The 13,766-nt window shown below is 38.9% G+C and overlaps 1 protein-coding gene across 2 annotated transcripts; it reads left to right on the top strand.

The window, feature by feature from the left end:
* Positions 1–4,200: 4,200 nt before the first annotated feature.
* Positions 4,201–9,662, top strand: COMMD8 (COMM domain containing 8). Of its 2 annotated transcripts, XM_027676319.1 has the most exons (6): positions 4,201–4,295; positions 4,865–5,020; positions 5,995–6,147; positions 7,937–8,092; positions 8,900–8,980; positions 9,181–9,662. In XM_027676319.1, exons 1-5 carry the CDS (start codon positions 4,251–4,253, stop codon positions 8,954–8,956), a joined length of 567 nt encoding a protein of 188 aa, XP_027532120.1. In that variant the 5' UTR covers positions 4,201–4,250; the 3' UTR covers positions 8,957–8,980; positions 9,181–9,662. The 2 variants fall into 2 exon arrangements, with proteins under 2 accessions (XP_027532120.1, XP_027532121.1); XM_027676320.1 differs by lacking the exon at positions 8,900–8,980 and having other exon boundaries at positions 9,181–9,258.
* The last annotated feature ends 4,104 nt before the right edge of the window (positions 9,663–13,766 follow it).

The following is a 13,766-nucleotide window of genomic DNA, read 5'->3' as shown; positions in this document are numbered from 1 at the left end:
TTTACCTACAGGGCATTTTATTTTCTGTTTTATGATGTCCAGAGATTATTGAAAAGCACCAACACACTCTTACCATTCATTATTGATACTGAAATCTTAAGGTTAGGCTTAGAGAAGGGAGGGAATATTTGGCTTATGGTTTTACTGCATCTGCCCTAAATGGCATTACTAATTTTCTGTTGTTGTCATCATCATTTTGCATTCCAGACACTACAATCATTAGACCTACACGTTGTGGGTAAAATTCCAGTCCTGACACATACCTGGTATTCAGTTCACTTAAAATTCTTAAGCATGAAGAAAGGGACATAGAGGAATAGAAATGGTGACAATAGATTTTTCCTTATAAGATGATAGCAATAGAGCAGATAAAAATAAACTCTCTGCATGTTCCCTGAGCACAGTGTAAGAAATAATGGGCCTGAATTGTAGGAAAGGAGAGTTAGGAAAGTATTCATAGATACTCTTGTAGGATGGAAGATGAAGACTCCTCCCTCTCCCATCAAAGTTTATGCAAAGAAGTGCATCGGGGACAGGGGAGGAAAGGCAGAATAAGTCTGTGCCTGTCCAGCTGTTTACAAAAGATGGTGACCAGTGTTACTAGTGAGCAGAGTCCCAGTTATTGACTCCAGTTTGTCTTGAGTTATGAGCTGTTGCTTTAGCGGACATATCGCTCAAGCCAACTACAGGCTCCTTGGACTATACAGAAGGTCACTCTTCTGGTCTGAGCTATTTCTCTGCCTCTGTCCTGCAGAATATTGGGTGTGATACCAGGTTCTGTCTTTTCCACTACCTCAGCCAGGCAGGTGTCAGAGATGTATATAGTTCAGATATTTTACAAACTTATGATATTAATTTGTTTGATTTTGAGTAATATGTATGAGATTTTTCCCTATCTGGTACTTTAAGTATTTTTGGAGTGTCTCCAGCAATAGGAGTTCCTCTCTAAAAATCTTACCATGTAGCAGAGAGATCTTTTGAATGATCTCTTCAGTGTGTTTTTGTCTGTGAAAGGCAATACAGAGTCTGGTATATAAATTGTGTGTCTCAAAGGTGAACCAGAAGAATCTCCCTCAGAGGTATTGCTAGTTCTTCAGTGCAATCTGCCAGAAGGACAGAACTGCTGCAGAAACCAACAAGAGAATTTTGAAATATTAGAGTAAGAAGTGAAATCAAGAACATTTAAGGAAGTTCCTTTTGTTACATCTCCTTACTGGGAACAGGTAGAGAAGATAGACAAGTGTAAAGCTGTGGACATAGACTGTATCCATTATGTATGACATACTGTACTCTTCATGTCTCAAAGAATACATACATGAGCATTATATTTACAGAGTGGGAAGAGGGTGGAGGAGAACCAAAACATCTCATGCTTTTGTGTGTTTAAAATTTACAAGTAAAATTATTTAAGAAACTGATTTGTCACTCAGGAGGAGTCATGACTATGGATTATGAAGAGCGAATAGCTGATAAAGTATGTTCTACGCATCAGTGTCACGTTGTTCATCCAGCTTCACTTACTATGAACTTCACTGGCTGGTCAGAGTGTAAATATTAGAAACATCATTTTCAATCTCCTTCAGCTGTAGCATATCACTATGAGCATGTTTATATGTAAGCTTCTACAAAACCGTTCAAGATTCCTGGTTTAATAATTAAAGGGGTTCACTGATTGATATGAATTTGTCAGGCTGTAGTTTCAGGACCAGTTTCATCTGATCTAAGTATGGGCTGCCAGAAAGGGTAGTTCTGTCTTCCCCCTCAGTACCAAAGAGGGAAAAGAGACAGAGGTCTGTTTCTTCTGTAAGAAGCAGTGCTCTGTCTCAACCTGGCTGAAATCTAACCCATGAAAAACATAAACCAGTGCAAAAATAACAATTTGTTTTCAAACAAATTGCAGTTTCATCCTGTGCTGGCATAAGGGTCAGGGAGAGGAAGCACAGCTGGCAACAGGGGCAAGGGGACCAGTGGAACCTCCCTTTTCCTACATTTAGCTCATCATAATCTGAACTGCAACCTCATGTTTCCACTGCATTTAAAAACACATTTACTGTCCCTGTTGTTTTGGTAAAATACACAGTTATGTATTTATTTCTATTGACATACCTATTTAATAGTTCCTTGTGGGACAGTTATACTGGTGCTCGGATGCTCTCCCCAACTGGATATATTTAGAGCAATGTAATACACCTTTATGCTACTATAATATTAAGAACCTCTGATTAAGTTATTTCCCAATGTTTTAATGCCATTCTTCCAAAACCAAGGGCTACAAAAGGATTCATTTTAAAATAGGTTTAGTTACTGCAGGTTGTGGGTTATCTGTTAAAGCAAATAAAGCTCTATAAGTTATCAGCAATGTGGATAAAATAATGCAAAGTTCACTCTGCATTTCTCTCTCATAAAATTCTTCTTTCCTTGCTGCCCTGAAGTCTCTTGTCTGTCTGCTCACTGTTCTACAAGTTTCCCTCCCTGTCTCTGATTTTGTGGTTATTTGAGAGCTTAACTTCAAAGGGGTGGGGTGGGGTGGGTTGTTGCTGCTGTGGTACAGAAGCATGAAAAGCAGGTATTTTTAAGGGTTAAGACCTGATGGCAGATCCAAGTAATGCAGGTCCAAACAAATTCCAAACTGCCAAAGGCCAGCTTTATATCTCCTACTTCTTTGTAGTTGAACATGGGCTCTGAACCATGGATTTAGCTAAACCAACTGTGGTTTCCTTGCACCATCCCCCTTTGCTCCTCATAGGCCAGTAGGCTGAACTCAAAATATTATTTTTAAACTACATATCCATGAAAAGTGAAACTCTTTATTCTTCAGACCTGCAAAAAATTAGCTTCTCTGAAAGTGTTCACTGGGATAGTGTCATATGGGATGGTATTCTCCTATCCTCCTATATCTGTTCTTGTTTTCATGCTTTACATCTCTGCTCTCTTGCATTTTTCACTTGTTTAATCCCTTTCAACTGAGTGGGATGCTCACTATCTTTCTCCTTCTTCTCTGTAATTTATTTATTTCCAAGTCTGGATCACCTTCGTATTTCTCCTGTTGTCTCTGGGTCTGTTTTGTTTGGAGCAGACGCTCCCCCTGGTGCTCTATTTTGTAGTGTGCAACATAGTACAGTCAAAAGAAACTGGATAGGTTTACAGTTATCTAACAAAGCGTATTCCAAGGGAATAAAGGAAATTATTATTGAAAATTAATTTTTTATTTGGAAGTTCATCTATTCCTGAAATTAACAGCAGCTTCGTGTAATTTCTCCATAATAAAATTCAATAAATTGTCAAGAAGCCTTTTCTAAAAGTCTAATGTACTAGCAGTCTTTCCCCAAATCTTCGTTCGCGAAGATGGGCCATTATTATTATTAATGTACTAGCAGTAGCAAACCCTGAGGGAGACTGAGTTGAAATCAGTTCTTCCCCCTCTGTTTCTTCTCCAAAACTCCCATGCACCACATTGTTCCTACAAGGCCAGATGCTTGGAGAAGGTGCTGCAAACTGACTTAACCAGCCTGGGTTGTTTCCACAGGCCTTATATCCACCAGTACAGACTTGTAGCTGCTTTTGTATTCTTACAGCCCAGTTGTTTGACTGTAAATTAGCCCAGTGATTTCAGCAAAATAAGGTCTGCCTGCAGGTATAAGTCTCTGTGCAGTTTTCTATCTTCATTGGGATTTGAATTCTTACAGGTTTTCTCGTACAAGTGCTCGGGGCAATTTTGCTTCTTTACATTCACATTCAATCAATTCAAGGCACGGAAAGGTCATTGCTAATGCTAAAACCTGTTCCATAAACCTCCTCCATGGTCTGGTTCGCACTGAACTCCCACTTTGGCAAAGCGTAAAAAAGTGAGCTGTTTATGGAAAACACTACGGCAGCACGAACTTCTGTAGTTAGTGTTTCTCTTAACTTCCTCAATTTAATTTAGTATCACAGATGATGTAGTGCCTGTCTCAAGCCTTGAGCTTCCTCTCGCGCCACAAGTTGGAAAGTTAATCTGTTAAGAGTCAAAAAGCAAACAGGCAGAATGCAAAAATAGTTAAAGTGTTATTGCATATAAGAGCTCGTAAAATCGGGGGGGTCTCGGTGCTCGGGGTCTGACGGAGAGTCGCACACAGAGCACCCCTTCCGATTCCAATCGCGCCGGGCACTGCCGGGACCGGGACTCGAACCGGTGACGAGTGCGGGTGTTTGCCTGTGCGCATGCGTACCGCCGCCATGACGGTCACGTGGCCGGCGGGGAGGGTTTGGAGATGCTGCAGCTGCTGGAGAAGCTCCCGGCGGGACGGACCCCCGAGGTGGGCTCTCCGCGGCCCTGGGCGGGGAGGGCGGTGTGTGCCGCGGAAAAGCCGAAGTGCCGCTCCCCGGCACCTGTGAGCGAGGCCGGGCCTGCCGGCGGCGCCGAGCTGCGGAGTGGGACCGCCCCCTCCCGCCAGGCCGCGGTGCTGGAGGACGGTGGTTTGGGAGACCAGAGATGCCCGCAGGCTTGGAAATCAGCACTTAGAGCTGTGCTGTGCAACCTGGCCATCACAGTGCAGAGGTGACTGAGGTGGCTTTGGCGTGGCAGCTCCGCTGTTCATCGGTGCTGTGTAGTTGTGCACACCAGTTAAATCCACATTCAGGGTGAATCTGAATCATGCTGTGATTTCTGTGGCCGAACTTCGTGAATTGGCTTTAGGGCAGAAGGGGGGACAGTTCGTATTCAGGGACTACCTCTTAAAGACTTTTTAGAATGCTGCATTCAGGAAGCACTGAGGGAGTACCCAGTGGATGGAAGGGTGATAACTGAATTGCTTGATCAGTCTCATAGCTGGTGGATTAACTGTGATAGAATTATATTCTCAAGTTATGTGTCACATTGTTTCAGTTCCTTCATAAAGTAGTTGATGGCATATGTGGCCGTGCATATCCTCGATACCAGGATTATGGCACCATTTGGAGCTTGTCAGAGTGGATGGAGGTTTTAGAAGAAACAATGGCATATTTCAAAACTGCAGTTGGCAAAAACATACCTGATGAAGAGGTAAGGGCTCATCACTGATTGGCTTTTGACTTTGAGAGATCATACGGGAGTGATTAGTTTTGCAGTCCGTTTAGTCCTAAAATATTTTTATAGTGTAGTATTTGAATAGTAGTGGATTAAGCAGAAGACAAGCAGCATTTAGAGATACACTGCTAAGACTTTTAAAACAAAAAGTGACATTGATGCTGATTTTTGGATATTTGTTAAAATACTGGTTTAATCACTCAAATTCGTATTTTGAGGACCATCAAATTAAATCTGTTTAACTTAAAATATATACCTGTAAATAATACTGTTTTCTAACAACAAAACCAATTTGCAGTCATTTGGCTTTCTTTGTTCATTAGTACTGCATTAAAGTAGTTTAAAATGTTGGCTGTATGTAAATAATTTGTTTTTTTAAATCTGACAGTGAATGGAGGAGCATGTGGTGCAGGGACTATAATTCAGTGTATTCCAGTATGTACAAACTCTGCAAAAACTTGTTCCATTATTAGAAATCTTAATTCTTACTTTTTGCGTATGCCTCACATTTGACTACCTGCTAGTAGCCAGGTCGAAAACACGTGGGTAGCCACGGGAAGTCTGTACATCGGTATGTCTGTTACAGCTGAGCTAATGTATTTGGCCTGCACTCTGATGTTGAGAAACTTTTCGAGTGAAACCTGAGTTATTTGTATGTGTGATTTTGTTTTGATTGTAGGGTAGCATCTAAGAAGGCCTCCATTCTCTGTCGTCTTTTAATTTAAGTGACAAGGACATTATTTTTTCTTTATATCTTGCCGTGGTAAAGCACTGACTCTTAACTATCAAACACAGAGAGCAGCCACTAAAGGCAGTGTAAGAAAGATGGGGCTATGCAGTCCAGTATAATAGCTATCAACTTGGATATCTAGAGCACAGCTATTGCAGGTGATACATGTTATTTCTGTGGTTCATAGTTTAAGTAATCACGGTTTTTATTATTTTTGTAGGCTGCTCAGCAGATAAGTGAGTTAAATTCAGACTACCAAGAAGCAATCACAAAATGTCTGAAGGGTAGAAAGGAAGAAATCAGGAATGCCCTAGTGGAAAGCGTAAATGGAATCTCTTCTGCCCAGCTGCAGGATTTTGACTGGCAGTTAAAGGTGAGAGTTGCCTTAATGTTGTTTGAAAAAAATGTTCTACAACACAGAAGTAACTATTGATATAGTCCCCCTAGGCCTGCCCCCTGGGGAGCATGGTTCAATTTCTATAAGTGTGAGAAAAGCTCATTAGTGATAACACATCAAAGACTTGCCAGAAATTTGTATAAACTGCAAAAGTAATTTTTTTTTTAGTTTGCTTTATTTTGGTTTTGCCCTCCTTTCTTTTAAAGCTGCAATATCTCTCTCTTTCCTGAAGGGACACATTAAGTGCCATTCAGGAACACCTGAAAGTTTTGTATGCTTTTATGATTTTGGGGCCCGAATAAAGTATATTTTTACTCGAAGGAAGAAGAAATATTTATTCCATTTTAAGATTAGCTGACTGATTCAGGATGATTTTTTCTGGCTTTTAAAAAAATTTTAGTTTTTGCAATTAACAATAATTAGTTTGAAATAATTTATGTTTAGACTTACTGTCTTTGTGATAAACCAGTGATAACGGTGTTGCCTAAAGCAGGATGGTGCTTTGAGGTTATGAAGACAGCTGGTTTAAATTAAGCTCTATCAAATACTTTAAAAAAAATACTTATACTGTTTATATTTTTAGTTAGTCCATGAGAACTGTTAAACGGAGTTGTAGAGCTGTTAAATAGTTTTCCGTGTTAACAAGAGTGTTAAATAGTTTCGGCAGCAAACAGCCTTGGAAATCAAAGAGTAATGCCCAAAACAGACAAGTTTTTGCAGGAGCCAATATGGCATCATAACATGCTTTGGATGAACTGTTACTGGGGTTGATCTCTTGCTAACTGCATTTACTGCTGACAGAAATACAAACTGGACTTATGTGAACTCTTGGGGTTTTTTTGTGACTCGTTTTAATTTTTTCTTCTGAAGGATTTTTTGAGTTTCGTTCTATTTTGTGATGCAAATTTCTGGTACATGTCTGAACTACTATATTTATTTTTCTTAAAACCACTTTTTCCCCCCCCCTTGAGCTGATTATGATTTTTTTTTGCTTGCCATGATTGAACTCTACCGAAGACATTGTGTCTTCTCTGCTGTATCACATTCTGTTTTCTAAATAGATAAGATAGTATCTTATACTATCTTACAGTATATATAGTGTATATATATACTATAAGATAGGATCTATTATATATAGACCTTTAGTATTATCAACTGATCTTTGATTTTAATACATTTTAAAAGCCTTATCTATGCTAGAGTGAGTATAATAGAAAAAAAAAAGCACAATTGGTATATAGTCCTCTTCATCAGTGTTTGTCAAATAGGATCTCTGACAAACAGTGTTTAATCAGCTGTAGAGAGTGTTGAAAAATGCATGAAAGTGCCCTCTTTCTCCTAACTGCCCCATTCTGTATTGACCCTTCTTGTTGAAAACCAAAACAATTTGAGTACGGTGATTTCAGAATTCATATACTTCATTAAAGAGCCATGATGAAATGTATCCTTTCTTTTTACCTATACTATCAAAATGTGTCAGCCTAGTAATTTTAACAAATTGTTTTTGAGAAGTGTACTGCTGTGAAGAGGGTTTTTTATTATTTCAATATATTGTTGGTATTAACAAACAAACAAAAATCCCAATAACAGGGAGGAGAAAAAAAAATCCAAACTGCAGAGATGACTTGTGAGAAGTTAATTTTGTTATGTTGATATTTGTTCTGGTACCACAAATTGAATTTAAAGTGCAGATGTGTTATTATGAAAGACTAAAAACTTACTGGCTCCACTTTACACTTTATTGTTGTTTTGTCAATCTGCATAGCTTGCTCTCTCCAGTGATAAGATCTCCATGCTGCAAATGCCACTCCTCAATCTTGATTTGGATGTGAGAGAAAATGGTGAAATTAAGCCGATTTCTATAGAGATGAACAAGGAAGAGTTGCAGAACCTAATAAATGCACTGGAAGCTGCTAATAAGGTAGCTTTTACTGATATAATTGTTTGTTCCCGACTTCTCATGTACTGAGTTTATTTTAAGCAAAATTCACAGAAGCGTAGAATAGTTTGGGTTGGAAGGGACCTATAAAGGTTGTCTTGTCTGACCTCCCTGCAGTGAACAGGGACATTGTCGACTAGATGCAGGGCTGGGGCATCCACCACCTCTCTGGGCAACCTGTTCCAGTGTTTCACCACCTCCATTGTAAAAAATTTCTTCCTAATATCTAGTCTAAATCTACTTTCTTTTAGTTTAATACCATCACCCCTTTCCTGTTCTGAAAGATTAGCAAGAATTCTAGTGTTCCCTCAGCTTCTTAAATTGTCGGTGTCTGGGTGTGCATATGGGACAATTTTTTGGTTCATAGTGAGTCCTTTAATTTCTATGACATAGTAAATCAGGAAGAAAGTTACAAAGATTCCAATACAGTAACCCAAGAAGAAAATTTCAAGTGAAACAATAAGATTTCACTTGAACTGATCTGTGACACTGGAGAATCTCAGATTTCTTAATAGGAAAGACTAAGGAAAATGAGGATTTGAAGAAAATAGTGTTCTAATGAAATTAGAGCAGCTTAACAGCTTTCAAAGCTTGCTTTCTTCTGCATTTGCTTTCCTGCTAAACTACATAGTAGCTTGTCATGAGCTCTGCACTATGCAAACAAGGATTTTTCCATGACAGATTTAAATCCCCACAAGGTATGGGATGTTATCATCTCCTTACTTAGTTTTATATGCACAGAAGGAGGAATCCACTTCAGAAATGGTCCCTGATCTCTGCTTTGTGCAGAAGGAATCTCACTGGACCTGGACATTGCTATTCTACTTCGTGACTACAGGCAGCTGAGGAATGGATTGCGTGCAGTAAAGGGTAAAGAAAGTTATTGGAAGTGCTAGTTGTGTGAGGTTGTAAAAGAGAGCTGAGAGAGGGATGGTGTGCTTTTCAGAGCGAAGACATGGTTGTTCAATTGCATATTACACTGAAACAGAAAGCAAAAAGCTGCATTTCACAGACTGGTTAAGTTTTGGTCTTATCCAACTTTAATTTTGTTCCTTTTCTCATTTTTGAAGGTTGTCCTACAACTGAAATGATGGAATTCAGATTATCAACAGTATCTGCTGGTGATGGCTCCCCAGTTGATTTGGGGGGAAAAAAATGTATTCTCTGCAAAGCAAAAAGTTGTTGGTGCTGTAAAATACTAAAGTGAGAAGGCTGTTATGACTTGTGACCAAATAAACTACTAATCCTTTGATAAAAGTAGTAAAATCTTGTATCTGTTTGATCAAAAATATGAAAATCCAATGTACAGTTGCTTTTAGTACTGAAGATTTATAGACCTTTGGAAAAGAATCACTTATGACGTGTGCCATATTTGTTTTGGTTAAACTTTGACAGTGACCACGCAGGTGCCTAGTAAAACTAAGGCATCTTACTTGCATACTGTGTTACCTTATCTGAAGTGCCATGATAATAGCATGAGAGAGTATTTGTAGCATTAATATATTTATATTGTAAATATGGTAAATAAAGACCTGCTTTTGTGTGTGAATAATTGCAGTAATTTTTTTCTTGTTTTATTAGTCACTAAAATCAATCTTTCTAGATGCTGGGGAAAATCACCTTAAAAACAAAACCAGTGTAGAACCACAGAATAGTCAAGGTTGGAAGTGAACTCTGAGGGTCATCTTGCCCAACTTTGCTGCTCAAGCAGGGTCATCTAGAGCAGGCTGTGCAGGACTGTGTCCAGATAACTTTTGATTGTTTCCTAAGGATGGAGACATCACAACCTCTGTAGGCATCCTGTTCAGTGCTCAGAAGTTATGGAAAAAGCACTGGATCTTTATTCAGAGTAAAGTGTGGATTTTTAGCTTTGTTTTTGTATCTTAGTTGATGGCATTTCACTTAATGTTTTCAGAAAGGGGCACATGTTTTCAGAAAGGGCTGGAGAGGAGCTGACCTATGTAGACTGTGAAAAAGATATTTGCAGGTAAATCCTACTCTAAATTTTTCTGAAACCAGATGGAGTTTGGATTGTAGTTACAAAAGTTAGAAGCCATAACACTAGAGAGGAGTACACCAGAAAATCTTATGCTTTCAACTATTTGTTAAACCATTTTTCCATATGTAGAGAGCAAATTATCCGTAATGCTGACATAAATACTAATGTGTGGTTCTCATCATGTATGTCTATACTAGGCATGTTTTGTATATATAAAAAAGGCAAAGTATTTATGACCTACTTGCTTTGTAGTTTCAAAACTGATGACCCTTCTTGAGTTTCTTCCACTGTATTTTGTTGTGCTGTAGGTTTTCGTATAAGCAAAGTTTAAAATAATACATTCATACAAGGAATTGGACTTCAGAGTACTGGTCTCAGGAGAAGGAGGACAAGAAGCTCTCTTGTAGAAAGGCTTCTATGAAAAGAACTTTAATAGGCTTCATGAATGGGAAACCTAAATACGGATATAACTAGGATAGAAGTTTCGTGGGTCAGAAAACATTTTTGAAAATGTGTAACTGTAAAATGTGTTGTTTCCCTTTTATTTGGTACTGGTACGTTTAGTCAGGTGTACATGTTCAGTGTCAGCAATTGAAGAAAGATCAGAAGAAATGTGGAGAATTGGATAAAGAATTGCAAAGATGAGAGACGGAAAAATGCATCTTACAGTGAAAGGACTGCAATCTCTAACAGATACAGCTTGATCATGGTCTTGAATTTCCATACACAACAAATTTGATAATGGATCAGATAACAGAAAAAGACCTTGTGTAAGTGGTATGAAATTCAAGCTAAAAAATCAGGTTGGAATTGATAATTGCTTAGCTTTTCTAGAAATCTGAAGAGAGTTACTGCAGGTTGTCCAGTAGCCTGTTCAGGAGCATGCTATTTTTTAATTGTGAGTGTAAGGAATAAATTTGTCCTGTCTATTTCTTTTATTTATAGGCATATTTGTATTGACTCCACTTTTTCCTTTCTTCTAGATCTAGGTGCTTCATAGGAGAATATGGCCTTATGTATTTAAATGCTTCATGGATTGTGTGATACATACTGCTTTAGCTTTCCTATGATATGCATATGTTGCTAAAAGGCTTTTGTAGAGAAAAGAGGCTTTACTTTTTGGTAACTGATTTTTATTGTTGCCATGCTGTTTTTATCATTTAGGATGAAAGGACTGAAAACTACTTTTATTTACAGTAGTGTAGCAGTAAACCTGCATTATATGGGAAAACTGTGGTTTAAGCATGTTTTAAAATGGCTTTTTTGTGGTCTCTTTGCTAACTCATGTTTCTTCTTCCCAAAATCTCCCACGGCCAGTTCTTATCTCTGTCTCAGGAATGTCCTGAGAAGATATCAAGAAGTCTTCTCATTGGACCTTGTTAACCCCTTCCTTATTTGGCTGTTCCCTACCTGATTGGTGTTTTGTAAGACCTCTTACCTTACATGGTAACCCCTTACCTTTGACCCTCCCAAGAGCTATATAAACCTCTACCCTACAATAAACTCTCTCTCTCGCCTCCTCTCCAAGTCCCGTGTGCTGTCTCTCTCCGGCTGCCATGGGACCTCGTGGGTGGGGGGAGGGGTGAGCACCTAACCCCTCCATGCATCCAGGACCCTGAAGAAACCCCTGAAGCTGGAGTAACCCCTTCCCTATCCACCTCAAGCCTTCGGAAATGGAACCCCACAATGGGAGGAATGCACCCAGACAGTAGCAGAATCAATAAACAGCAATTTATTTCATACAAGTGTACATTATCAAGTTTGGGATGTCGTTTGGGCAGAAGACACTTATTTGTGTGCTGATCCACTGACACAATTTATAGATGTAGCAGATACCTAGAAAGTCTGTACTTCGAAGAATATTAAGGTGGTTATTTGAAACTTTTTTTGTAGTATGTTGCTGAAGAGAATTTTGTGTTGCTACCTCTTAGTTTTCAAAGATCAACTTTTCAAAAATGCGGTAATTTCATCAAAATAGTTGTATTTTCTCAACAATAAGAGCCACAAATAATAACTTCCATTTTCATGTTCAACCAGTGAAACTTCTATTGCAAAATCTGCCACATTGCTCACTGACAGAAAGCAGTTTTTAAAAATGTAGATGGTATTTTAAATATATCTGACTTTTTCTTAGTAGTAAAGTTTACACAGTTTCATTTTAAATTCTATAGCAAGTTATGTAATGATGGATTTACAATTAAGGGTAGGGGGTGGTGGTTTAGTCTTTAGTATCGTCCTATATTTGTCCTGTCCTTTACTGCAACACTTGAACAGAAAAGACTGAAAAATAATTTTTCAATGATTTTTTGCTTTAAAAAGAAGACAAGTTTCTGTTACGATGTGACAAGACTAAATACGCAATTATATGCTTTTTTTTTAGGTGTTAGACTTTATTGAAAATCTCAATATTTTTTAATATAATGATAAAAATTATGTTTCTAATAGGGGGCATAAAAACACTGTGTGACTGGCTAGAGAGGGAGAGGAGCACCAGTTGACGAGCAGTTGAGAACTAGCAGCTAAAACATGATGATCATGGAATTGCATTTGAATGCATGGAATTGCATCCTGACCGTACATCACTGCAGAGAAATGAACTGTCCTCATAAGGCATGAAATGGCCTCCAGTAGGTGACCAGGAACAGGACCAAGCAGAATGGAGAAGAGAGCTTGCTGCTCTGTACTTTGTACCATCTATCAGAAAATATTTTTTTTCTGTCTTTGCTCAGAGAATTAGTTACTTCTGGAACAAGCATGGTCTCCAGTTGTGACAGATAAGGCATTTGTGGAGATTGTACCAGACCAAATTGATGCGAAAAGCTAGAGATTTCACAAACCCCATTATACGGATGTCAGCTTCAACATACGCTTCAAGGAATGCAGGTAGACCCAAGCAGGTAGCAAATAGGACAAATGTACACATCTAAGACAAGCTTGTGGCCAGGAGTGCATCTGTCAAGTGTGCCCAGCCATGCTCCCTTCCCTCCTGAAGAATAGGAGGACAGGTAAAGAAGTTGGCATCACATTTCCACACAGAGGTTTTCATAAAGTGTGGAGCATGGCCATGCACGTCACAGCCCTTGGAGAGAACTAGATGCTGGGACCAGAGCTAAATAAAGTAACAAAAGCTGAGGAGAGTTTGTGGTGTGAGGAGTGTCATTCACAAAGACTAAGGCTGTGACTAAGGAGGAATCGGGAAAATCTTCTGAAGGCAGAGGAAGGCTTAGGCCGAAGGTGCAGGAGTTTAAAGAGACCCCATTAGATTAAATAATTTTTAATTTTGTCTTTGTTTATCTGCTCACTTTGCCCATATCTGTATTTTCCTATGTTCTTTCAGGCCTAAGGTCTTTCTAATAAACTGACTACAGCACGTGGAATAGCTTTGGTGTTTCCACATTCCACCACACTAACTTGTAAAGGTTGTTCCCAGGAGATGCTTCCCCTTTGTCCTGTTTCAGGGGCACGGGTTCATATTCTCCCAATGTTTACCCTGCAGAGCAGCTCACTTCTGGGTCCTGCAGTCATATGGGAAAAAAAATCCCAACCAGCCATCATGAATATGTTTAAGAAATCTCTGTGGTTTTGCAGGTACTGTGTACAGACCTCCTAAGTATGTAATTTACACCAGAAACAAAACTTTGCACACATGGCTTTTTG

This window comes from Neopelma chrysocephalum, unplaced genomic scaffold, assembly GCF_003984885.1.
Source record: "Neopelma chrysocephalum unplaced genomic scaffold, ASM398488v2 Primary Assembly neopelma1_42, whole genome shotgun sequence".
NCBI lineage: Eukaryota > Metazoa > Chordata > Aves > Passeriformes > Pipridae > Neopelma > Neopelma chrysocephalum.
This window is presented reverse-complemented; position numbering and strand designations above follow the sequence as displayed.

Bases quoted from the DNA above. Each gene is read 5' to 3' on its own strand.
- COMMD8 (XM_027676319.1), top strand. From the start codon at position 4,251: ATGCTGCAGCTGCTGGAGAAGCTCCCGGCGGGACGGACCCCCGAG. The intron at 4,296-4,864 runs GTGGGCTCTCCG...ACATTGTTTCAG, and splicing joins CGGCGGGACGGACCCCCGAG to TTCCTTCATAAAGTAGTTGA. The intron at 8,093-8,899 runs GTAGCTTTTACT...TGCTTTGTGCAG, and splicing joins CACTGGAAGCTGCTAATAAG to AAGGAATCTCACTGGACCTG.